General features: G+C 38.9%; 2 protein-coding genes across 6 annotated transcripts in view; both read left to right on the top strand.

Annotated features, from left to right (window-relative positions):
- The window catches only part of BROX (BRO1 domain and CAAX motif containing), a 22,936-nt gene extending 17,904 nt beyond the window's left edge, over positions 1–5,032 (top strand). For 4 of the 5 annotated variants that reach the window (XM_012001008.1, XM_012001005.1, XM_012001004.1 and 1 more), the window contains 3 exons: positions 52–202; positions 1,380–1,539; positions 2,487–5,032. In XM_012001008.1, coding sequence (XP_011856398.1) covers positions 52–202; positions 1,380–1,539; positions 2,487–2,573 — 398 coding nt within the window. In that variant the 3' untranslated portion in view covers positions 2,574–5,032. The remainder of the gene's footprint in view (positions 1–51; positions 203–1,379; positions 1,540–2,486) is intronic. The other variant, XM_012001006.1, reaches the window with a different exon arrangement.
- A 1,993-nt stretch (positions 5,033–7,025) lies between these two features.
- On the top strand, positions 7,026–19,721 carry FAM177B (family with sequence similarity 177, member B). The gene is made up of 6 exons (XM_012001001.1): positions 7,026–7,132; positions 7,688–7,824; positions 15,661–15,852; positions 16,148–16,214; positions 18,599–18,696; positions 19,056–19,721. The coding sequence occupies exons 3-6, from the start codon at positions 15,676–15,678 to the stop codon at positions 19,191–19,193; spliced, it is 480 nt and encodes a 159-aa protein (XP_011856391.1). The 5' UTR covers positions 7,026–7,132; positions 7,688–7,824; positions 15,661–15,675; the 3' UTR covers positions 19,194–19,721.
- The last annotated feature ends 5,855 nt before the right edge of the window (positions 19,722–25,576 follow it).

The following is a 25,576-nucleotide window of genomic DNA, read 5'->3' as shown; positions in this document are numbered from 1 at the left end:
TCAAAAAAAAAAAAAAAAAAAAAAAAGGCTTTATATCTCTTTCACATGCAGTGTATGCAAAGGCAGAAGCACTGTGTAAAGAATATGGAGAAACCAAAGGACCTGGACCAACAGTCAAACCTTCAGGACATCTATTCTTTCGGAAACTTGGAAACCTTGTGAAGAACACCTTAGAAAAATGTCAGAGAGAAAATGGATTTATGTGAGTACAGCTTAATATTATTTTGGTAATATTAATATTATTGATATTGATTTATAATTAAAATACTAATATTTTAGTAATACCATTTTTGTTAGTCTCTATTCCCAAAAGTTTTATGCTGAATAGCACTTATGGGCTAGGAGTGGTGGCTCACAACTGTAATCCCAGCACTCTGGGAGGCCAAGGTGGGTGAATCCCTTGAGTCCAGAAGTTTGAGACCAGCCTGGGCAACTTGGCAAAACCTGTCTTTACAGAAAATACAAATAAATTAGCTGGGCATGGTGGCACACATCTGTAATCCAAGCTACTCAGGAGGATGAGGTGGGAGAATCATCTGAGGCTGGGAAGTCAAGGCTGCACTGAGCCATTATTGAGTCATGGCACTCCTGCCTGGGCAAGAGTGAGGCACTGTCTCAAATATATATAGTGTTTACATTTCACATTAATTTTCTCTTTAAATTGGTGATAAAGTTCAATTGTGTAGGGCCTTTTATTCTACTTAGGAGGATAATATATAAAAGCAGACTTTAAAATTAAAACATGAGTTGTTAACATAGAGTTCACTTCATTAGGACACTCACAGTATCCTGATTTTCTCTGAACTGTTTCCCTGCCGTTCTTCCTCCATATGTTTTAAGTATATCTTCTCAACCTCCTTTGCATATTCATCTCACTCTGGTTTCAGCTACCTATAAAGAAGGAAAATAAGTTTTCTCTCCAGTTTTTCTTGTTTTTTTTTTTTTCAAGAGGTTTTCCATTATTAAATCAGTGCTGTTCAAACTGTAGATCACCATCTGTGTAGGTGGGTAGACTCAATCTCATTCCTGCTTTTATCTCCTTACACTCTTCTGCTTATATTCTTCATCTAGTCATACTGAGCTTTTCACTTCCTTAAACATGCCTAGTTCATCTTTAATCACTTCCTTTGGAAGTCACTGAACTTAATTCTGGGTTAATTCCCCTTGTCTGCATTCTCATGGCACTCTACATATATGGTAGCTCCAATTGCATTGCATTGTAATTGACAAAATTTCTTGACTTTTTCGCTTTCCTACATGAGGCAGAAAAACCTCTTATCCATCATTAAATTGTCATTGTCCCAAACAGGACCTTGAACATACTAGGCACTCAAATAATGAACAAATGAATGAATTGCTATTTAAATTACTTTTTGCAGTTACTTTCAAAAAATTCCAACAGAAGCCCCACAGCTGGAACTCAAAGCAAATTATGGTCTCGTAGAGCCTGTACCTTTCGAATTTCCTCCTACAAGCGCTCAGTGGACACCAGAAACATTGGCTGCATTTGATCTCACCAAAAGACCCAAGGATGACAGTGTATGAGATTTTTTTTTTCTCTCTCATTCACAGAAGTTTAAAGGAAAATTCAGAGTTCGCATTTTGATATTTTTCTCTAAATAGATACATATCTTTGTCTAAATGTTAAGTTAGCTAGTTGTAGTGCTTAGTGTAATCTGTGGTAGAACACTCTCAGAGATAAGACCTCTAAGCCTTAAATGTCTTCTGATTTTCTACATAATGACATTCTTTTCAACACATTATCTTGCCTCTTTACAACTTGTCAGTGCCTCCTTTAAGAAGAATGTGGGAGAAAAGATCATCCATGTTTGTATTGCTGTGGCAATACTCTGTTTTAGCAAATTGCAGAGTGTTTGAAGATTTGGCCTAATTTCAGTATTCTGTGAATCCAGGGGCAAAATAAGAATGCTTTTATTTATTGGTATCTAAGTACATCTTGGTGTTCTAAATCAAATGGTAAATTAAGTGGAAATTTTGAGGTCTAACTACCAAAAGACTAGGGATCTGTGACAAATGAACAGGAATTATTTTACAGCCTTTGCTCTTTTCTTGAGATTGAGTTGTATTTATATAATTTCCTTTCCATATTAAAATTTATTCCTTAAAATAACTATATTCTGTTCAGCTATAAAATAATGCCCTAAGAGACAGCCTATTACTGTCATAAGTTATGTCTAAGCTTTAGGGTTCTACATGTGTAGATAGTTCACTTAGAAAAGAGCGTGGAGTAGGAGTACCAGTATTTTGATTTTTGCCTACCTAACTATGTTTTCATCTCTACTGAAATGTTGTTTTCTGATTATATCTTAAAATGAATTGGTCTATAGTTTCTGGAAATAGCTTTGTCAGTATCCGTGTTATATAATTTAATATAGCATCTTTTAAAAGTCTGAAGTGGAAAAGATTTGGTGTTTGTTTTCTCAATCTTAGTTTATGTACTTAAACTGTGGTTTTTTTCTCCCTAGACTAAACCCAAACCAGAAGAAGAAGTGAAACCCGTGAAAGAACCAGATATCAAACCTCAAAAGGACACTGGGTGCTACATCTCCTAAAATACTCCTGAAATACAGTTTGCACTTAGAATTTCTCTAACAGGAGATAAGATAAACCACAGAATTTCAGTTCTTATTTCTCAAAATGATTTCTCTGAAGCTTGTAGAATAACTATTACATTCAGAGGGTTATCTGCCTTCAGCTTACTTGTTCTTGATTTTTAATACAGTGGAGATGTTTCTTGCTTTGTTTTCAGCCTCTCCTTTTTAATCAGGACAACATTTGAAAGATTTTATTGTGCCTCTAAAGGGTATATTTGGGGGTTGGGTCTTTTTATTAAACTCTGGATAGTAATAAGTTTCAGGTCAATATAGGCCCAAATCATGTGGTTTCAGGTATGTTTTTTTCTTTTTTTTTTTTGTTTTTTTGAGGCAGAGTCTCCCTCTGTTGCCCAGGCTGGAGTGCAGGGGCACGATCTTGGCTCACTGCAACCCTCCACCTCCTGGATTCAAGTGATTCTTCTGCCTCAGCCTCCCTAGCAGCTGGGATTACAGGCACGTACCACCACACCCAGATAATTTTTGTATTTTTAGTAGAGACGTGATTTCACCATGTTGTCCAGGCTAGTCTCGAACTCCTGACCTCAGCTGATCTGCCCGCCTTGGCCTCCCAAAGTGCTGGGGTTACAGGCGTGAGCCACTGCGCCTGGCCTCAGATATGTTTTTCTATCTACACACAAAAAAATTTATTTTCCTTCCTCTTGATATCAGAATAATGACAGGAATCAGTTTTTAACAGAGATAGTTTTTCCATTTCTCCATTGTGTTAATCAGAGCACAGACTTACATCCTCAGTCATTTATCTTTTCTGGTGGGGGATAAAAAGTCACTTAAAGATGAGAAAATTATCACACCAAATCCTTTACGTATGTTAGAATCAATAATTTACTAAAAAATCAGTTTTTATAGGTATGTTGGGACCTTATCCAAGAACTTATCCCTGTTCCAGTAGCCCTGTGCTTCATTCAGTATCAGTAACCCTGCAATGATTTTTACAAATATCTTTTCTAGTGGGTTTTTTACTTAGAGGACAGAACTTTGTGATAGCTCTTAATGTTTATATATAAGAGAAGACAGAATGGAAAATGTTTTTTGAAGTCAAATATTGCATGATGTAAAGAAAAAACTTTAAACTTAAATGAGTAGGTTGTCCTGAATTACACTGGTAACTCTACTTCTTTATTAAAGAAGTTATAGTAAGATGCCTTTGTTACCTGATTTCAGTGTACATTGTTTTTATGTGGTTTTCTGATAATGTCCTGTCAGAATTGTATTGGTTTAGGCCAAAGGCCATAGCAAAAACAGAGAACAAATATAGATACAATATGATCTTAAAAATAGATTGTAACATTTTAAACAATTAGTTTAGTAATTTGGGAAATAGTGGATGCATAATACTTTAACAGAAGTCACACATCTGTAGGTTTATCTTTTGATTATTCTCCTGGGTCATTAGATAATTTTTCTATTATAAGTGACAGATTGATTCACTTAATATAAATAATACAAGTAGCATACACTAAAAGCTTACTGTGTGCCAGATACTGTGCTGGACACTTACATAGATAAGCTATTGAATCCACAAAGCAGCCCTGTGAGAAATAAATAAAATCTGCATAAAGTGTTGAAATAGGAATACGCATTGCATTATGAAAAATGAGTAATTATGCCAATCTGAATCAATATAGCATTCAAATAAGTGATTACTTAAATCATATATCATAGTTTACACTCCTTAAAAAAAGGTACATAAATTCAGTGAGGTTTTTTTCTTAACATATAGAAATACTAAATACTGCTTGCAACATAGTATTAATATTTGAAGCTGTAGTTTCTGGATTAAGTGGAGTAATAACTAAACAGGCATTTAATTTTATTTCAGTATCTATGGAAAAAATACTTCATTACATCTCACTCTATTTTATGTTGTCTTTATTACAGAATCACTTGTCTGTTTGTTGTGTGCCACTTACTGACAAAACTTGAAACAGTACTTGATGCCAGCTCTTTACTCTCTGGCTGTGGGACCTATTTCTCTTAGGTACTTGTGCTTATTAATCTACTTACTAAATTTTCACATTGACAATTTTGGGAATGATACTACCATATCTGAAATGGAAAATGTAATATGCTTAGTACTTCTGTAAAATACAGCAATACTAGTATTACTTTACATCAGTAGGCATCTTTGACGTGAGCAGATAAATATTTTGTTGACTCAGCAAAGGTAACACTTTGTGACTAAAATATCCCATTATATATAATGTTTTTTGAAATGTTTGAAATTTTGGGAAATTATCACATATCTAGAAGTTGCATGAAGGTTATAGAGAGATGTAACTATTTGTTAACTATTACATGGATTTCATACTTGGCAGTGACAACTAACGTTACTTCAGCTAAAAGTGTATAATGGGTTATCTTTTTATTTATGAAAATAAAAGTAATTTTACTTACAATTTCATTGAGATCTTTCATTTTCGACAAATATTTTTATACTTACTAAGCCAGTAACAGTTAAAACAGTGCAAAATTATTCTTCACAGTAATGTTCTAAAATGACAGATAACTAGGCATGGTGACTCACGCCTGTAATGCCAGCACTTCAGGAGGCTGGGGCAGGAGGATTGCTTGAGCCCAGGAGTTGAGACCAGCCTGGACAACGTGGTGAAACCCTGTCTCTGCAAAAAATAAAAAATACGCTGAGTGTGGTGGCATGTACAGTGAACTATAGTCATGCCACTGCACTCCAGCCTGGGCGACAGAGTGAGGCCCTGCCTCAAAAAAAATAAAATGACAGATATATTTACATCAATTGTTTTATGCTTCATGGGTTCGTTAAATATTCAACACTCCTTGACTTGTTCAGTTTCTACTTATGTTTATTGGTACCTATCACTTCTTAACCTCAAAGGATTTTGATTGGCCTGTTTATGTCTCATGCTTAGTAAAATCCAACATGATGCAGTATTTGTACTATGGTATGCTAAGCTAAAGAGTTTATCATTGTACAATAATCTGTAGAAAACTTTATTCCTTGCAAACTTGAGGCAGCACTTTTAGCGTTGTATAAATGCATGCAGAAATAAAACCATATGCAGAATTCTTTTAGAATTAGAGTAATCATGCTTTAGAAAATACTGCCTTTCTTATCTCTTAATGTGTGTAAAATAAACTTGGAATGTCACTTTGGGTTACCATAAGTTTGTATCTAAAGATTTTATTTGACATTTAAATAATTTGTTTAAAATTTAAATTTTTATTTTAGACTGTTGTAATAATAAAGGGATCAAAATAGTTAATCTGGAAGGGGAGTTGACAAATTATAAAACAGAAAACTATATTTGTGCATATTCAAAAAGCCAGAGCTATCATTTCAGCAATTTAATGTATATAATGCCTGTGATTTTCTTGACGTTGGTAGAAGCTTATATAGTCACTTTCAGAGCACTCCCCTGAGATGTCAGACTTGAATTTGCTTCTCTAACGCAGAGCTTCTCAAGTGGTTTGTCTCGAGGCCTTCTGGGTGGCTAGCTGGGCAGCACTTAAGGTGGCTGGAGCTCCCAGGCTGGTCACCTCCAGAATTCCAAACAATTTTCTCTATCTGCCATGATGTAAAAAATGTTGGGAAACACTACAATGGGACAGGCATGCAGGCAGTGGGGTGCATGTGTGTGGTTTAATACTGAAAATAAGGATACAAAAATCCTGCCAGGTGATGCTCTGTAATTCTCAAGGAACAGCAGTGATTTCTTATTTCACATGTTTCCTCACTCTGCCCTTGCCCCTGACACACACACTGCAAGTCACTGATTGGAGCAGGCCAGTTCCCTCAGGCGAAGGGGCCTAGAGAAATGTCAGTGAATACTGTGCTGTGAAACGGCATCTGAGGCGCACAGTGGGGCTTTGGCTCTCCTCTCACCAGGGGTTTGACCTTTCAACCACCTCAGGAAGAAGGAAAGGTGGAAGCAGGAAGGGGGACCGGCAGCTCTGGGCAAGCAACGCTCATTAGCTCCAGCGTAATGACGCAACGTCAAGTTCTCAGCTGAATGTTAACATAGTCCATTTGAAAACATTTTCTAGATCAATGAAAATGGCCAAGAACTCTAGAAAAATGTTTAAGTGTTATATACTTAAAATAGTATATTTACTTATTGAAACTAAATGCCAAGATGTAGAACTAGTGTGTTATTTTCTTGGTACAGATTACAATGCTGTGTTTCAGTGAAGGAGCTAATTAAAATGAAATGATTCGTAGATAGATGTAATCAGAAAAATCTTAAATGAAAGATAGTCATTTCTAAAGCAGGAAAGAAAGACAGTTACAAGTCTGCTCTTATTTTTCCAATCTGTTATATACTTCCTCCCACCCATTAACATTAGCTACATGTATGATTCATTTGTTAAACAAATACTGAGTTCCAGCTATGTGTAAGGCATTGTAGGGGCAGAAGATACAGCAGTGAACATAACAGGTAACACCCTCCCCTTCTGCCAAGGAGCGGGACAGGGAGGAGAGGGAAGACAGAGACACGTGGAATATGAAGTGTTCAGCGTTGGTAAGTGCTAAGGAGAAAAAAATGAAGCAGGAGGTAAGATGCAGAAGGTGGTGGTGAAGGCAATGGGAGGTTGCCTTGAAAGCGGAACTCAGCATAGTCTCCATTTGAGTTAAAGACTGGAAATGAGCAAGGAAACAGTCTAAGGAAAGAAAGACTAATGGAGCAGCCAGCACAGAGCTCTCTGCAGAGAGAGAAGGCGGACCTGTGTGGTCAAGGAATTGCAGTAAGAAGGCCCGTGTGGTTCGAGTGATGTCAGTGGAGGGAGAGTAGTACAAGATGGCATCAGAAAACTCATAAGGGTTAGATATACAGCCTTTTAGGCCATTGTGAGGACTTTGGCTTTCATTCTAGGTGAGAGGGGAACCCACTAGAGAGTTTTAAGCAAATAAATGACATGATCTCACTTAGGATTTAACAATTCTGGCTCCTTTTCGAGCATAGACTGGAGGGGGCCAATTAGGAGGCCGCTGCGATAACTAGGTGAGAGACGATAGCAAGGGTGAGAGATGATAGACCGGGGTGGTGGCAGTAGAGTAATGAAAAGTATGATTCCAGAAATATCCAAGAGAATTTCCTGGCAGATTTGATGTGAGGTGTGATTAAAGAAGAGCCAAGAATGACTTTATTGTAGTTGGCCTAATCAACTGGAAGTTGCCATTTATTGAGATGAGAAGGCTGCCAGAAGAGTAGAGGTAAATGTGTGAGTATGTGCATGTTGGGGGAATGGAGGGAGAGTTGCACTGACAGCGTGAGCAAAGATTTAGACATATTAGGATTGAGATGTCCATTAGATAACTAAGAAGAGATGTCAAGCAGGTAGTTGGATCTGTGAGATTCAGGGAAAAAGTCTGACCTGGAGAACATAAATGTTATAATCATCTGTGTGTGGATAGTATTGAAAACCATAGGGCCAAAGGAGATCATCAAGAAAGCAGATAGAAAAGAGAAGAAGTCCAATCATTGAGCCCTGGAGTAATACAATATTTAAAAGGTCAGAGAGATTATATGGCCTGTTAATTACATTACATACTTAGGAACTATCCTTCATAATCTATATTTGGGGTTTTTAAGAAACAAAATGTAGAAGTGCTCCCAAGAATTAAACTGAGCCGGCTGCGGTGGCTCATGCCTGTAATCCCAGCATTTTGGGAGGCTGAGTCAGGAGGATCGAGTCCAGAAGTTCAAGACCAGCCTGGGCAATATAGGAAGACTTCATCTCTACAAAAACTCCAAAAAAAAAAAAAAAAAGAAAAGAAAGGCTGGGCATGTGGCACATACCTGTGGGAGGTTGAGGTTGCACCACTGCACTCCAGCCTGGGCAAAAGCAAGACCGTGTCTCAAAAAAAAGAAAAAAAATTAAACTGAAGCCAAAAGAAGATCACTTACAAAACATCCACATCTAGGTGTGAAGCTAGCAGTTCTTCCAAGGTTTTTGTAAATAAGTTGAGTTCCAAACTGTTCACTATTGAGACCCCTCTGTGTGACATGCACTGATTACAAAGATGAATTTTGCATAGCATATTCTGGGGCATTTGCATAAAATGCCCATTAGGTGGCAGAAAAACATTCAGTAAACCAGCTGTGAGCTAGCTAGTGTTCACTCTTGTGCTCATTCACAGTCTCTCTCCACTCCCCTCCAACCTCCCAAAGAGCCCTCTGAACTTAAAGATGTGTATGGCTATTAATGCACAACACCTAATCATGAAGAACGAAGACTGGTATTTTCTTCAGAGAGCCAACAGATATCATCAGTCTGTAAGCTAATAGAGGCGAACCAGGTGTACAGGGGATGAGGGTGTATGTGTTTCATTTGGTCTGGAAATGTATGAATTTGGACAGTCTTAAGAGGAGTAAATTGACTATAATGAGACTCTTAGGCCTTATTTTTAAACGTTTGTTATTTAAGTTTTTTAGCTTGGGGCAGGGTGAAGAAGTGTTCAGAAAGTAAAAAGCAAGAAAGCCTCTTGGAAAAAAAATAGACAAGATGTCTTACAACTAGCCTGATGTTTAAGCTTTCTGTAATACACTGAATCCCTAAATCACAAGTCTCTTTCTGTTTCAGTTTCTTCTTTTCTCACTCTCTTTAGGGCACTGGTCCCCAAACTTGCCTGAACATTGGGATGACCTGACAGCTTCAAAAAATACTAGTGCCTAAGTTCCACCCACAGAGATTGTGATTTAAGTGGTCTGAGGTGTGGCCTGTCTTTGAAATTATTTAAAAGACCCCCAGATGATTCTCATAACAAAATAATTTTGAGAACCACTGGGCTTAGCTAATATTGGATGTGTAAATATTGACCTTCCCACAACTCAAACATGTTCCACCCTGTAAGACATGCAAGAGAACACTTCCACGTCAGCATATCCAAACGCACTGTATGGCCTCAGCCTACAGAACCCTTAACTCTTAACTTTATCATCTATTGAACAATTTATAACATCAAAATTTGTACTACTTTCAACATCACTAATTAATGAAAAATACAGAGGAATCATGTAAGTTACTTTTTGAAAATGTTTTATTTTCTTTTGTTTGTTGCAGAATGTGTTTTGTTTCTTATGGCACTGATAGTATTTATTTGTGCAATAGTATTATGCTTAACATATTGTTGATCTTACATACCAAATTAAAATGGGTATTTTTTGCTGCTCTTCAGCATCAGAAACTAAATGATAATACCTCTTCCTACTTCTTACTGCGGCTTTTCTGTGATACACCATCACTAAGTCAGGGGAAACCATGTGTACCATTCAGAGGTCCCCAGACAGGGCAGATATCACATCATCTTGCTGTGGATGACAGATGTAACCTTTGGCAGATCTTTTGCAACTCTGACTTTTGACAGAGGCATTAAACTCAGCATTGTAGCAATAAGATTTGGTGATTTATTTGTACATATATATAAGAGTATGCATGTATGAATATATATGTGTATGTATTCAATCATGTTTGCATTGCCCGTAAAATATTTTTAAAATTTGATCTGCTAGTCTTCATTTTAATGGATGGCTGACAATCCATTTGCATTTATTATGATTATTGACTTGGAATTAATGCTAATATTTTATTTAGTGTTTCTTTTAATCATGATTTTTCTTTACTGTTTCTTCCTTCTTGCCTTCTTTCAGAGTGTTTCTTTTCTTTTTTATTTTCTTCTGCTGGCTTTGAAGCTATACATTCTAATTCCATTATTTGTCTATTTACCTTTCAATTGTTAATATGCATACTTAACAACATATCTTATCCAGCCTATCCCAAAACAATACTTAGAAGTCAATTCACATTTTTTGTTATTATCTAATACCTAATACTGTTTTGTCTTTATACTGTCCCCACCAAAATAGCGTTTTTGGTTTTTGTTTTTTGTTTTGTTTTTGAGACGGAGTCTCGCTCTGTCACCCAGGCTAGCGTGCAGTGGCACCATCTCGGCTCACTGCAAGCTCCGCCTCCTGGGTTCAAGCGATTCTCCTGCCTCAGCCTCCCGAGTAGCTGGGACAGGCACCCGCCACCACGCCTGGCTAATTTTCTGTATTTTCAGTAGAGATGGGATTTCACCATGTTAGCCAGGATGGTCTCCATCTCCTGGCCTCGTGATCCACCTGCCTCGGCCTCCCAAAGTGCTGGGATTACAGGCATGAGCCACCACGCCTGGGTTTGTTATCCTGTTTACTAATTTTTTACTTATATTTATTGCATCTTACTTTTTTTTTTTTTTTTTTTTTTTTTTTTGAGACAGAGTCTTGCTCTGTCACCCAGGCTGGAGTGAAGTGGTGCAATCTCAACTCACTGCAACCTCCGCCTTCTGGGTTCAAGCGATCCTCCCACCTCAGACTCCTGATTATCTGGGACTACAGGCACATGCTCCCAAGTCCAGCTAATATTTTTGTGTTTTTTTTAGTACAGACGGTTTTTCACCATGTTGGCCAGGATGATATTGAACTCCTGGCCCAGCCTTGCCCTCCCAAAGTGCTGGGATGATAGGCATGAGCCACCATTGCCTGGGACATCTTACTTTTTCTTACCTCTGGGTTTAGTTTTCTTCTTCTTGACATAGAATTTCCTATTATTAATCTTTCAATAAAGATGCCAGAATGGTTAATGCTCAGTTTTTGTAGGTCTGAATATATCATTACGTTACTCCCACTTATTGTTTAGCTGGATATTGAACTCTTTTTTTTTTTTGAGATGGTATCTTCTCTGTCTCCCAGGCTAGAGTGCAATGGCACAATCGCTGCTCACTGCAACCTCACCTCACACTCCCAGACTCAAGCAAATCTCTCACCTCAGTCTCCCAAGCAGCTGGAACAACAGGCATGCACCACCTTGCTCAACTCTTTCTCTTTCTTCCCTCCCTCACTCCCCTCCCTCCCTTCCTTCCTTCCTTCCTTCCTTCCTTCCTTCCTTCCTTCCTCTCTCTCCTTCTCTCTCTCTCTCTCTGTCTGTCTCTCTCTCTCTCTCTCTCTCTTTCTTTCGTAGAGACAAGGTGTCACAATGTTGCCCAGACTGGTCTCAAACTCATGGCCTCAAGTGAGTCTCTTGCCTCAACCTCCGAAAGTGCTGGGATTATAAGTGTGAGCCACAGCACCCAGCCTGTATTCACTTCTGAAACTCCTATTAGACGTACTGAACTTTCTCATCTATTCTTTTTATCACCTAACGTTTCTTTCAGATTAAATATGTATCTCTTTTTCTCTCACCCCACACTCCAACATAAATTATACTATATTGTGAGAGCTTTTCTCAGATTTTTTCGTATGCTTAATCAATATCGAACTTACCACTATGTGACGATATTTTTTTTTCTGCAATTTTTTTCTGCAGTTTTTCTAACTTTTTTCAAGTCAACCTTCTTTTGGGATTTTATATTTTGCCTCTTTTATGTTTTTGAATATATTAGGTTGGTGCAAAAGTAATTGTGGTTTTTCCATGACTTTTAATGGCAAAAAATGGAATTCCTTTTGCACCAACCTAATATTAAGCACACTAATTTTAAAGCTTCTTGTTGTCCTATCATTCCTAATTCTCAGGTGAGGATTTCCAGTTTTCTCATCAGCTGAACCTTCCTCCAGATGCTTAGTTTCCTCATGTAGTTTGTAAGTTTTTACAGTAAGCACATCCTTAGCAGACATTTGCTGGGGGTTTTGTTTTGTTTTGTTTTTGTTTTTTGATACAGAGTCGCATTCTGTCTCTTAGGCTGGAATGCAATGGCATGATCTCAGCTCACTGCAACCTCCGCCTCCTGGGATCAAGCAATTCTAGTGCCTCAGCCTCCCAATTAGCTGGAATTATAGGCTACTGCCACCATGCCTGGCTAATTTTTTATTTTTTGTGGAGGTGGGGTTTCACCATGTTGGCCAGGCTGGTCTGGAACTCGTGACCTCATGCGATCCGCCCGCCTTGCCCTCCCAAAGTGCTGGGATTACAGGCGTGAGCCACCTTGCCCAGCCAGGAATTGTTTTTAGTGGAGATTAAGTATACCGTGTCTTGTTGAATTATTCCTCCAAGATGACTTTGTACTTGGCATCTGACAGAGTTCAGTGGATTACACTGCCTTTAGTTCACTCAGCTTTATCTTAGGTTTTCACAGCATGTGAGGACTATGAATTTGGGCCACACACCAGCATGTGGTACTGGCGGGGGTTTCCAATATTTTTAGGTGACTATTTCTACCCTTGTTGCTAGGAGATAGCAAATACTTTGCTACTTTTGCAAGCCAGGGGATAGATTTTCCTGTCCATATTTTATAGATAAGATAGTATTTTATTATCCTAGTTTTATGCAGGTGGCTTCATTTCAGCTCTCCACACTCATGGGATCTGAGATTTGGACTCTCCTCTCTCTATGGGTATTAAAACTCCAGCCCCAAGGCCTATATCTGGTTCCAAACCCCCCAACAACCATCTTGGCTTCAGCTCATACTTATAGTTTTGTTCTTTCTCTTATTCTGACATCTAGACTGGCTGACTTGCTTTCAACCCCCTGCCCCTCTCTCTCTCATCTCTATCCCTAGGGCTATCTCTTTTTTCTACTTCCTTGGTGTACTTATGATTTAACGTTTTCATTTAATTTCATCCAGCATTTCTGCGTGTTTGGAATAGGAAGAATTATTCTACATCAGTTCAGCCATATTTGTTGATATAATCTTAAAATATCTTAAATATTAATTAAAACAATATGAGGCCAGGCGTAGTGGCTCACGTCTGTAATCCCAGCACTTTAGGAGGCCGAGGAGGGTGGATCACCTGAGGTCAGGAGTTTGAGATCAGCCTGGCCAACATGGTGAAACCCCGTCTCTACTAAATATACGAAAAATTAGCCAGGGGTGGTGGTGGGTGCCTGTAGTCCCACCTATTCAGGAGGCTGAGGCAGGAGAATCACTTGAACCTGGAAGGCAGAGGTTGCAGTGAGCCTAGACCGTGCCATTGCACTCCAGCCTGGGCAACAAGAGTGAAACTTTGTTTCAAAAAAAAAAAAAAGCAACAATACATGTGTACATATGCTTACAACACTGAAATACTGCCTGACATATACACTGCTAAGTAAATTATAGGTACTTAATAATAGCCAGCTTTTATTAACCAGTTACCATTTGCTAAGAATTGTTCTAACTTCTTTATTTATCTTTACTCATTTACTCTTCATAACAATTTTATAAGGTTGCACTGTATCATTTCATACTATTATTTTATAGATGAGAAAACCAAGACACTGGGATATTAAGTAATGGGATTTTAAATCCAGGAAGTCTGTCTCCAAAGCTTTCCAGCTTTATTAAGATATACCTTAAATACAATAAAATGAACTAATTTTAAGTGTAGAATTTGAATCATTTTGACACATTATACAGTCAAGTAACCAACATTATGATCATGATATCTATTAGAACATTTCCATCACCCCCAAAAGCTCCCTCTGTCACTTTATAGTTAATCTTAACCCCCTACCCACTCTCCCCTAGCAAACAGTGATCTGTTTTCTACTATAATTTTGCCTTTTCTAAATTTCTACATACATAGAATTATATACTATGCAGTGTCTGGCTTCTCTTGCTTAGCATAATACATTTGAGAGTCACTTACAGTGTTGCAAATATTCATTATTTATTACTTTTAATTGGTGAAGAGTATTCCATTAAATATATGGACCACATTTTGTTTATCCATCATCAGTTGATGGACATTGAGTTGACTCCAGTTTGGGGCGTTCACAAATAAAACTGCTACGAATATTTCCATACAAATCTTTAGGGAGACATATGTTTTCATTTCTCTTGGATAAATATCTAGATGTGAAATTACAAGATTTTATGTTTAACTTTTAACAGCCCAGGCATAGTGGCTCACATCTGTAATCTCAGCACTTTGGGAGGCCAAGATGGGAGGACCTTTTGAGCTCCGGAGTTCCAGACCAGCCTGGGTAACATAGTGAGACCCCACCTCTATAAAAGAATATTTTTTTTAATTAGCCAGGCTTGGTGGCACACACCTGTGGTCCCAGCTACTCAAAAGGTTGAGGCAGGAAGATCGCTTAAGCCCGGGAGGTCAACGCTGCAGTGAGCCATGATTGCACCACTGCACTCCAGCCTGGGCGACAGAGCAAGACTCTGTCTCTGCACCTCCCCCAAAAAAATGTAGGCCAGGCACGGTGGCTCATGCTTGTAATCCCAGCACTTTGGAAGGCCGAGATGGGTGGATTACTTGACATCAGGAGTTTGAGACCGCCTGACCAACATGGTGAAACCCTGTCTCTACTAAAAATACAAAAAATTATCCAGGTATGGTGGTGAGTGCCTGTAATCCCAGCTACTCGGGAGGCTGAGGCAGGAGAATCGCTTGAACTCAGGAGGCAGAGGTTGCAGTGAGCCGAGATCATGCCATTGCACTCCAGCCTGGGCAACAAGAACGAAAGTCTGCTTCAAAAAAACAAAAAAAAAGTAGCCATTATGGTGGGTATGTTATGATATCTCATTATGATTTTAATTTGCATTTCCCAAATGACTAATGACATTCATCGTCTGTATATCTTTATTAAATCTCTACTCAAATATTTTGCCCATATTTTAATTGAGTTATTTGCCTTTTACCTATTGAATTGTAATCGTTCTTTACATGTTCTGAAAATAAGTCCTTTACCAAATATATACTTTGCACATGTTTTCTCCTGTCTGTGTGAAGTCTGTACTCTTAACCATTTCCTACATTGCTTCTCAATATTTATTGAAATAATCAAGAAACTTCTGCAGGGCAGTGACCCCTTCCTTCCAGCAATTATGGGTTTTAACGTTAACAAAAGGTAAGAAAACCCTGTTGACACTTTTGTTTGAAGACTGAAAGTTCACATTTTCACTACTTATCAAATCTCTTCCATTTTGGTACAGAACAGAACAATCCTTTTTTGGATTTGAAGAGTTGATGAGGTCACAACTGTGATTACCTGTGAATTCTGTCTTTACTATCCATTGAAAATAACTAGATAACTCTCAGCTCTGGGTAACTTGCCCTAAGGTGCCCTGTTTTTAATTTTCTAGTTGTTTTGTTTCATTATGGAGATAGACGGTTTCCAGCAGTTAGACCTAGAGAAGAGTGTACCTTCCAAAAAGACGACTCCTAAAAGGATTATCCATTTTGTTGATGGAGACATCATGGAAGAATATAGCACAGAGGAGGAGGAGGAGGAAGAGGAAAAAGAGGAACAGAGCACAAATGCAACACTTGACCCTGTAAGCTTAGTATATCAATATTAGGGAACATGGTGAGGGAGGCGGTGAATGAACAAGAGATTGAGCCAGATAAGGTGTATAGAAAGAATAGCTTTAAGCTAAGTCCTTGGTCTCCTTTTTTGCTTTCTAGATCCATGCGTAGGCAACTTATAGTTTTAATCATCTTAGTCTCTTCATCTGTGACAGAGAAAATGGAACATATTACGTAGAGCATTTTGAAATCTCTACATTAAAACAAATCTGCAGTCACCATTCCTCTTATTAATTACTCTATCTCGATTTCTCCTTTTTTCAGTCTAAACTTTCCTGGGGACCCTACCTGCGATTTTGGGCAGGACGGATAGCAAGCACCTCATTTGCTAGTAAGTAGTGCTAAGGTTATGTTTTTTCTATCCTAAACAAATACATATATATCGATAGGCCCTCAGAGTTATGTGGGACTTCCAATTGTGTAAGCCACTCCATCGCGTCCTGAATAAGTGAGATCTGGGCTAAGCTTTCATTCCCAAAGGCACAGAACCTCGCATCCTCAGGCAGACCCTTCATCCTTTACCAACTCTCATCAGGAAATTCTTATCTCGGCCCAAATGTTATCTACTTCTAAAGTTCCTACTTATCTTTCTTAGAACCATACAAAACTGGTCTAGATGCATCTTTCATAGGACAAAGGTTCCCATATTTGAGGGCAATAATCAGTCCTCCCTGGGTTGACTCTTCACCTAAATATACTTCCAAGTTAAAAAACAATTATTGTTGTATGACACAGTTCTAAGCTTCTAACTTCCCTAAACATAACTGCTTTATTATAAACATGAACTTTATTGATCCCTTTTAGGGGCATAATGAATGGGCTAAGTGAATATTTATAACAACTAAAATACTAAATCTTATTTTGCTTGACTTTCACCAATTTTTTTAAGACATAGTTGACAACATCTAATTACTCATTTCCTTCTAACTTGCACATCTTGTGAATATGATAGGAAGGCAAACTACTTTAAGAGTCTGAGAAAATAGAAGCTGTATTAATAGCTCTTAGAAACTGATCTTCATTCATTCATTTAAAAAACATTAGTAACTGTCTACTATATGCTCAGCACTGTGCTGGACCCTGGGACACAAAGATGAATGACAGTCTCTGCTTTCAAGGGACTCGATATTCAGTGAATCGTATAGACCAGCAAACATGCTCACAATTATAATTTGTTGTCACAATTGCCAGGGTAGGAAGTGCATAGGGACTCTGACCTGGAAGACTCGGGCATGCTGACATATGGAGGAGGCACTTTAAGAGAGCTATGGAAGTGTGACTGGCTAAGGCTAGCTTGAGGACCATGAAAGTGACCAGGGAGTCTTTAGATTACAGTAAAAAGTAAAGATGGGGTGATTTAGGCAGATAGTATGAACCTTCAAGAAATAAGTGCTTTAACACAAGCGCAGAGGGTTAGTGATTTGGAAGTTACATTGAAAATCCCAGTGAATACTAACCCTACCCTGACCATAATATGTTAACAGAAAAAAAAATTGCTGTCTTCCAGAGAGCTCTCTACACTTAGGTTAAGGCAAAAGGGTTTGAAAAGATTTGTTTTAGAGGGAGGGAATCAGAGAAGATTAGGCTGGGTAAAAGAAGCAAAACTCAATATGGGATTGAGAGTATGGAGAAGCAGAGTGATTTGCATGTTGGGTTTTGATTTAAGATTGCAGGGATAGGATGCATGGTGAGCCTAGCTTCCTTGTAAGTTCCAAACAGAACTGCATTGGTAAAATGCTCCTGACTGGAGCTTCAAGATTGTAGTGGAGGCATAAAAATGCTAGCAGTCAGTGCTGTGGTCTCTCTACACAGATATTTTGTCTGAATGGAGTTAGAACCCAGATGACACTGGTAATTAACTTTTTCAATTTAAAATTCTAGTAGGTCATAAACAGGAAAGCTTCCTAAGATTTATTTTAATATTAAAAAAACCCTATCTTCTACACATGTACTAGACACTGCAGCAAATAAACAGGACAAAGAGATAGCATATTAATGAAAAGATAAGATATATTTTAAAATAGCATCATTTTGATGCCCTATATGAGCAATATCCCAAGAGGCAGAATGAGTCAGAGGAATCAGAAAGTCCTATAATTGGGGGCTAACAGAAGGCTGTCGAAAATCCTGTAATCATAAAGGAAAACTTTTCTAGGAGATATCTTTAGGAAACCACTCATTATTCATGCTACGCCTTTATCCCTGACTCTAACAATCCCAGTGCTGAGCCTGCAGGCCACCTTGCTACTGAAGGCAGACAAGGAAGGCCTTAAACGTCTTCTGAGAAGTCTGTCTGGATGCATGGAAGAATTACTGATGTGGGTCTTGGTAACACTGGATTGAGTTTGGGTTTAATTTGAAATATACTTGGAGAGGATGTTTAGCTGGTATGCATGGGGATAATGAGCAGTACCTGTTCTGATTGCTCAGGACCCATGCTATACCTGTTGTGAAAATATATTGAAAATCTCTCCTGATATATACATCTGGAAAAAAATAGTTTATATATGATCCCATATAAAGATAGAAGATTTGACAAATTTCCTTTGAATCCTAGAATCTTTGAGAGGCCAAGGCAATTGAAATGTTTTGTCGGCCTTGAAGTTAGGTATAGTAATAGGTCATTTGCAGAGTAGTTTAAACTCTGGGCATCTCAACTGATGCGAAGCTTTAGTTAGTAATTCAGTTTACGCAAGTGCTTGTTCTTTCTTTTAGCATGTGAATTCCTTGGTGGAAGATTTGCTGTCTTCTTCGGTCTTACCCAACCCAAATATCAGTATGTGTTAAATGAGTACTATAGGATACAAAACAAGGTATGTGACACTCTGATGGAGGCAAGGGGCCTGAGATGGGAATATTGATTGCTTCAACTTTAGGCCAGTATAGAAAAGTATTTTTCCCACCTGGTCATCATGCACTACAGTTTCACCAAGCTCCCATAGTCAGACTGACTTATTTTTCTTGTTCTCCTTGCCCCAGGATACTTCTTCATATTTGCCTCACTCCTGCGAAGTTAGGATGTCATGAGCTGTGTTGTAGAAGAAGGTAGTTGGGTGTGAAGCCTGAGATTGCTTAAAGTAGAAGCTTCTTACATGGGCATTATATACAAGAGGGGAAGTTCAGAGGTCTTTGTTTGTACAGTTAAACATTTCCTTATTTCTCTCCAAAACAGAAGAGTGACAACGAAAGTGAAGGGAATGGATCAAAGACCCAGGCAGCTGAGGTTCCTAATGAAAAGTGTCACTTGGAGGCTGGGGACCGAGATTATGGAACCATACAACAGGACACAGCAGAAGCCATTTCTCAGTGAAGCACCTCATCCAGGGAAGGTCTGGTGGCAGATCCTAGCTCATGATGGCAGCAAAGACTATAGTTTCCCTGGATCTCTGTTCCTTGGCCATTGATTACCATGGCAACAACACCAGAGGTAGCACTTCTGAGCCAGATCTGATCCTAATCTCCGTGTAACTTAGTCTCAAGCATCCAGGAATTACAAGCAATAATGAGAGTAATTTTTGACACTTTATCAGAATAATTTTTATATGCAAGCCACTCCACCTCAACTCCACCCCAGTGATACAAGTCCAATGAGTACTGACATTTGCATAGTAGCATAAATGCCTTAAGGAACTTTGGGACTGGGAGTTTTTGACTGAAATCCTCTGTCATGGGATGAGGGTACAGTAAAGAAGCTCTATTCCTCAGAAGAAAATTTGGGCACCACAAAGTCTAAATAAATCCCCTTTCAGGGTTTGACATAGGTGTGTACTTCCAACAGCCATCCTGGCTTAGTTGGGGATTGCTTTACAATAAGTAAACATTGCTAATAGCTCTGTTATAAGATCATTATCAAGATCTTTGAGAATCAGGTATATCCCTCCAAATTAAAACAATCAATAAATAATATGCGCTCTAGAAAAAATATTTTCAATGGATTATTTTCTTATTCATTTGTCAAGAAATTTTCAAAACCTGGAAAGATCAAACATGGAAATCATTGTTAGATAACACAGGGTGTGTCAGCCAAAGTAACTGTGATACATTAATAGTAAAAAACAAAAAGAAAAAAAGAAAAAAAACACAGGGCCTGCAGTAGTAAGATATGAGTTCCAGTTTCACTTCTCCCATTTACTAGTTGTGTTATTTGAGGTGTCCAGATTTCTGAGCTCCAGTCTCCTTTGTAAAATAGGGGTGACTTTACTTTGCTTGTTATTGTTATACAGAATTATGAGAAATAATAATTTATTGTTGTTTTAAGCTTTAGAGTGGTTTGTTATGCAGCCATATATAACTGAAATTGTAGCTGTAAAAGAAGAGGAAGTTGGAATTAATTTAATATGAAATCAAAGACAAAAGTAGTCCTGGAGCATAAGAGGTTGTTAGTTGAATATAGTAGGATAAGACAGATTATGCTGCACAGACACCTCCAAAATCTCAGTGTCCTAAAATAAAAAAGTTTATTTCTTTCTCTTGAGAAGTCCACTGTCAGTTTAGGTGGCTTCCCAGACAGGTGTTCTCCATGTGATAGCTCAGTGTTGCATGCTTCTTTGATCTTATGTTTCTTCCATACTGTGATGTGCTTTCGGGGTTGCTGGAAAAGGAACAGCATGGAGAGTTAAGCAGTGGCAATCAATATCTCCACTAAGAATGAATCATGTCACCTCTGTGTATGTTTCTTTCACCAAAGCAAGTCACATGACTATAATTAATTTTATGGGAGTCTGAGCCTCCTAAGATAGCTGAGAAAAGGAAACACTCTCTTCTAATGGCATAGGAGATAAATGGTAGGCTCAAGGGTTAATATGATATTGATTTAATCTCAGCTCTGCTGCCTCTTTGTAACCCAGTAGCCCTGTGCAAGTTACTCAACTTTTCAACATTCTCAGATATAAAACAGATTTGAGACAGGAAGCAGGAAGCAAATATAATTTGAACCATCTTTGTGCAACAAAAAAGAATTTTGGAGAAAGTACACTGAGTTACCAAATGGATGCCAAAGGGAGATTAGTCTCAATAGGATCTGAACAATGTGACAAGCAAGCACCCAACAGATACTCTCTGTCCCTCTCTCATCTTTCTCGCACATGAGGAAGATGCCCACTCTGTAGCTCTTCATAACTCTTCCGTTCAAGTGACTGATATACTAGTCTTTCGTCCCCATTTCAAAGTATAGTGGGAATAGAATCTGTTTTGCTCCTTTTTGTCAAGTATCACTCTCTAATTCAATCAACTGTGGCCAGGGAGATGGAGCCTTGTAGTAGCAACATGGTTATGGGACCTATTTCTGAGTAAGGATGGTTCTCAGGAAAAGGAAATTGAGGTGAGCTAGGTAGGTATCCCATGACTGTTTCATGTTAAAATTAAGGAAAAGCATGTAAAGCTGTGGCTCTAATTAGATGCTTGAATCATAGTATCAATTATTATTATTAATATTGATGAGGTTAATTCTATATGTCAACTTGATTGGGCCACAGGATGCCCAGATTAAACATTACTTCTGGGTGTATCTGTGAGGGTGTTTCTGGATGACATTAGTATTTGAATTGTTGGACTCAGTAAGTGGATTGCCTTCCCAATGCAGATGAGCATCACCCAATCCACTGAAGTCATGAATCAAACAAAAGGCCAAGGAAGGAGGAATTTGCCCCTTTTTTCTGCCTCACTGCTTGAGCTTGGATATCTCATCTCATTTCACCTTCTTCTGCCCCTGGACTGGGATTTACTACATTGGCTTCTCTGGTTCTTACACCTTTTAACTCAAACTGATTTATATCACTGGCTTTCCTGGGTCTCCAGTTGGTGAATGGCAGATTGCGGGACTTCTCAACCACCATAATCGTAATGCATTCAATTCCTCATAATAAATCTCATTGTATCTATCTATCCAATTATTTGTCTATCTACCTATCTACCTATGTCTCTATAAATCTATCCTATTGGTTCTGTTTCACTGGAGAACCCTGACTAATACAACATTGAATGAGAATCCTGGTTTCATGGATTCTGAATGACTTGTCCCCACTGAAGAGTCAGTCTTAGTTCTTCATCTGACGTGTTCCGTTAGTCCAGTGTCAAGGCGAAGTAAATCTGAAGGTTTTATCGTATTGCAGAAGAAGTGACCAAGTCTAGCAGTCAAGCATTTGTTACTTGAGTTAAGGGTCCGGTCATACTAACGATCTATGCCTGTTTACTTACTATTTTGCTTCAGAATCGCCCTAGGAATGGACTGTTTTTGACTTTTCCACTTTCCTTTTTGTTTTTTTTTTTTGAGACAGAGTCTTGCTCTGTCACCCAGGCTGGAGTGCAGTGGCGCAATCTCGGCTCACTGCAAGCCCTGCCTCCCAGGTTCAAGCCATTCTCCTGTCTCAGCCTCCCAAGTAGCTGGGACTACAGGCACCAGCCACCACGCCCAGCTAATTTTTTGTATTTTTAGTAGAGATGGGGTTCCACCATGTTAGCCAGGATGGTCTCTATCTCCTGACCTCGTGATCCACGCGCCTCAGCCTCCCAAAGTGCTGGGATTACAGGTGTGAACCACCGCACCTGGCTGACTTTTCCACTTTTCTGAAGAATTATCCACTTCTTGAATATCCACTTATTGATGATTCTAAGGAACCAGGTGGGCTTTTCCCTTTCAGACACCCCTCTCTCTCATGAGAGAAAGAGGGCTGCTCTCCTTTCTCTTTCTTTTGCCCATTAAACTTCTGCTCCTAAACTCAAAAAAAAAAAAAAAAAAAAGAACTAGGCAAAACAAAGTGTGATATTTGAACTGAAGAAGTGGATTTTTATCTAGCAAATGTTATACTCTCAATTTAATTTTCTTTTTCACTACAAGAAAAGATTCTCTTATGGTCAGTGACCATATGCAAATCAGTTGAATCTTGAGCAAAATATAATAAAGAGGACAAATGGAACCAAACAACCAGATCTTATCAGACTGTTCCTGCAGGATAAGTCCACAGTTTCTTTAATATTAAAATTAATTCATTATTTAATATTAATTGGACATCTACTGTGTGCCAGTTTTTTCTTTTTGTTTTTTTAAGGTACTATCAACCAAACAGACAAAAATCTCTACTTTCCTGTTGGTCCTTAATTCCCAACAGATAAATTATTAGGACATTCAGTCTTTGTATGGCCAGCCTCTCAGATGGTCCTCAACGATCTCCACTTCCTGCTATTCATACCTCGTGTAGTTCCTTCTCACACTGCACCAGGGTGATTTATGTAACCAAAATAATATGGCAGAATTAATGATATGCCACTCCAGAGATTGTTCTAAAAGATACTATGGCTTCTGTCTTGATCTTTCTCACTACTTTTCTCTTGGATCATTCATTCCGGAGGAAGCCATCTGCCATGTTATGAGGACACTCAGCCAGTGCAGCAGACTGAATATGTTCCCCCACAAATTCATATGTTGAAACCCTAATCCCAGTGTGATGATTTTGGGGGTGGGGCCTTTGGGAGGTAATTAGGTCATGGGAGTGCAGCTCTCATAAATGAGATTAGCACCCTCATAAGAAAGGCCAGAGAGCTAACTGGCTGTCTTTCAGCATGTGAGAATACGAGAAGTCAGCAGTCTGCAACCCAGAAGTGTGCCCTCACCAGAACCTGACGATGCTGACGTCCTCATCTCAGACTTCCAGTCTCCAGAGCCATGAGAAATAAATTTCTGTTGTTTACAAACTACCTAGTCTACAGTATTCTATTATGACATCCTGAACTGAACTGATTAAGACTTGGAGAGTTCATTGTGCTAAGGAACAACTGGTGCTAAGGATCTCCAGTGAACAACCTTTGAGGAACTCGAGGACTGCCTACAACCACATGAGCGTGCTTGGAAGACCGCCTTCCTCCAGTCTGCAGAGGATTGCAGCTCCAGCCAACAGCTTGCTTGCAACCTCATGAGAGATGCTGAGCCAGAACCTCCCAGCTAAGCCACTCCTGGATTCCTGGCTCATAGAGAATATTAGATAAATGTTTATTGTTTTAAGCTACTAAATTTTATGGTAATTTCTTATAGTGCAATGGATAACTACTGCATTTTTTATTCCTAAATATTCCTAAGGACTTTTAAGGATAAACTCATCCAAGAACTATAATACACCCAGAAGGAGTGCAGGGATTTTACCTTACTCCCTCAAGGCTAGATGAAACTCACTGAGCTGTATCAGATATGCTTCCTGCCTTACTGCGCTGTGTGGGGGGCTAACTAGGCAACCATTACCTGTAAGTTGAATCTGGCTGTTTTATTTACCATCACTGCCAATTCCCATATTTGCCACCTGCTGATTCACCCAAAGGGGTTTTCAATATACCAGGAAAAACACTTCTCTGAAATATTAGTCATGAACATCCCAAAGCAAAAAGTTTAGGTTCCCAGAAAGTACAGCTTTTTAGCGATAAAATATTTTACTCAGAGAACCATACCATTTTCACCAAAGCACAATCATAAGGTCAAGCTGACTCAGTAGGAAGGTGTATTAGTTCATTCTCGCACTGCTATTAAGAAATACCTGAGACTGGGGTAATTTATAAATAAAAGAGGTTTAATTGGCTCATGGTTCCACAGGCTGTACAGAAAGCATGGCAGCGTCTGCTTGGCGTCAATCATGGTGGAAGGCAAAGGGAAAACTGGCCCTTCGTATGGCCAGAGCGTGAGGAAGAGACAGGGGGAAGGTGCCACACACTTTTAAACAACCAGATCCCATAAGAACTCTGTCATGAAGATAGCACTAAGGGAATGGTGCTAAACCACCAGAAACTTCCTCCATGATCCAATCACCTCCCACCAGGCCACATCTCCAACGTTGGGGATTACAACTGAACATGAGATTTGGGTGGGGACAACCATATCAGAAGAGGTTCCACCACTGACCATACTCTATCAGAACCAATGCTCTTCATCAACAATCTGGACACTGGTATAGTACTTGTCAGGGGTCCAGACTCCCCCTCTTTTATAGTAGATTTCCTCTTGAGCTTTTATTATCTTTTCATGCCACCTGGTCTTGGTCAGTGTCATCCCAGCCCATCTTAACTCATTTTTCTCCCCTTGAACCTGAGAGAAGGAGTTGCAGTCCTAGTCCTTTTCCTCCCAGGAAGTATTTCTGCCCCTTGTAAATTTATGGATGCTAAACAAAATGTGGAGAGAACATATTGTCCTGCTCTATCTGGCAGCTTCCAAGATTCAATGATACATTGGAAAAGGAGTGACTCACTTCCCCTTCCAGCAACATGTAAGCCCTAGACTCTTGTCAAGCCAAAAATATCCCCAATTAAACAAATTATGTAGCAGAAAGTCTTTTAATTAATAAACTAAATTTGAATAATTATCTGGTTCTTGATGTTTTTAGTTATTTATTATGACCATACTCCATTGTGCGTAATGCAGGTAAATGAAAGTTAATTTCATTATTTCTCTTTCTAGTGATGGAGTCATATAAACCTTAACCTTCAGAGTGGAAATTCAGGGAGTCTCAAGTGATCAAAGAAGCCCTTTAGCAAATGCACACAGGCAACAACATCCCCCCCCTCCCCGCCGCTGTCCCCCACCCCCCAGTCCACCTTTATCTTCATACATACATATTTCAAATGGCTTTCCCTGAATGGGCAGCCCTGTCAAGATTTGTTTGGGTCTTTCTCATCTTTGTTGGTGAGGTAGTTCTTCAATTATCTGTAAATGTTTCT

The sequence above is a fragment of the Mandrillus leucophaeus genome, unplaced genomic scaffold, assembly GCF_000951045.1.
Source record: "Mandrillus leucophaeus isolate KB7577 unplaced genomic scaffold, Mleu.le_1.0 Scaffold645, whole genome shotgun sequence".
NCBI lineage: Eukaryota > Metazoa > Chordata > Mammalia > Primates > Cercopithecidae > Mandrillus > Mandrillus leucophaeus.
The sequence above is the reverse complement of the archived record's forward strand: the minus strand, read 5'-3'. Positions and strand labels throughout refer to the sequence as shown.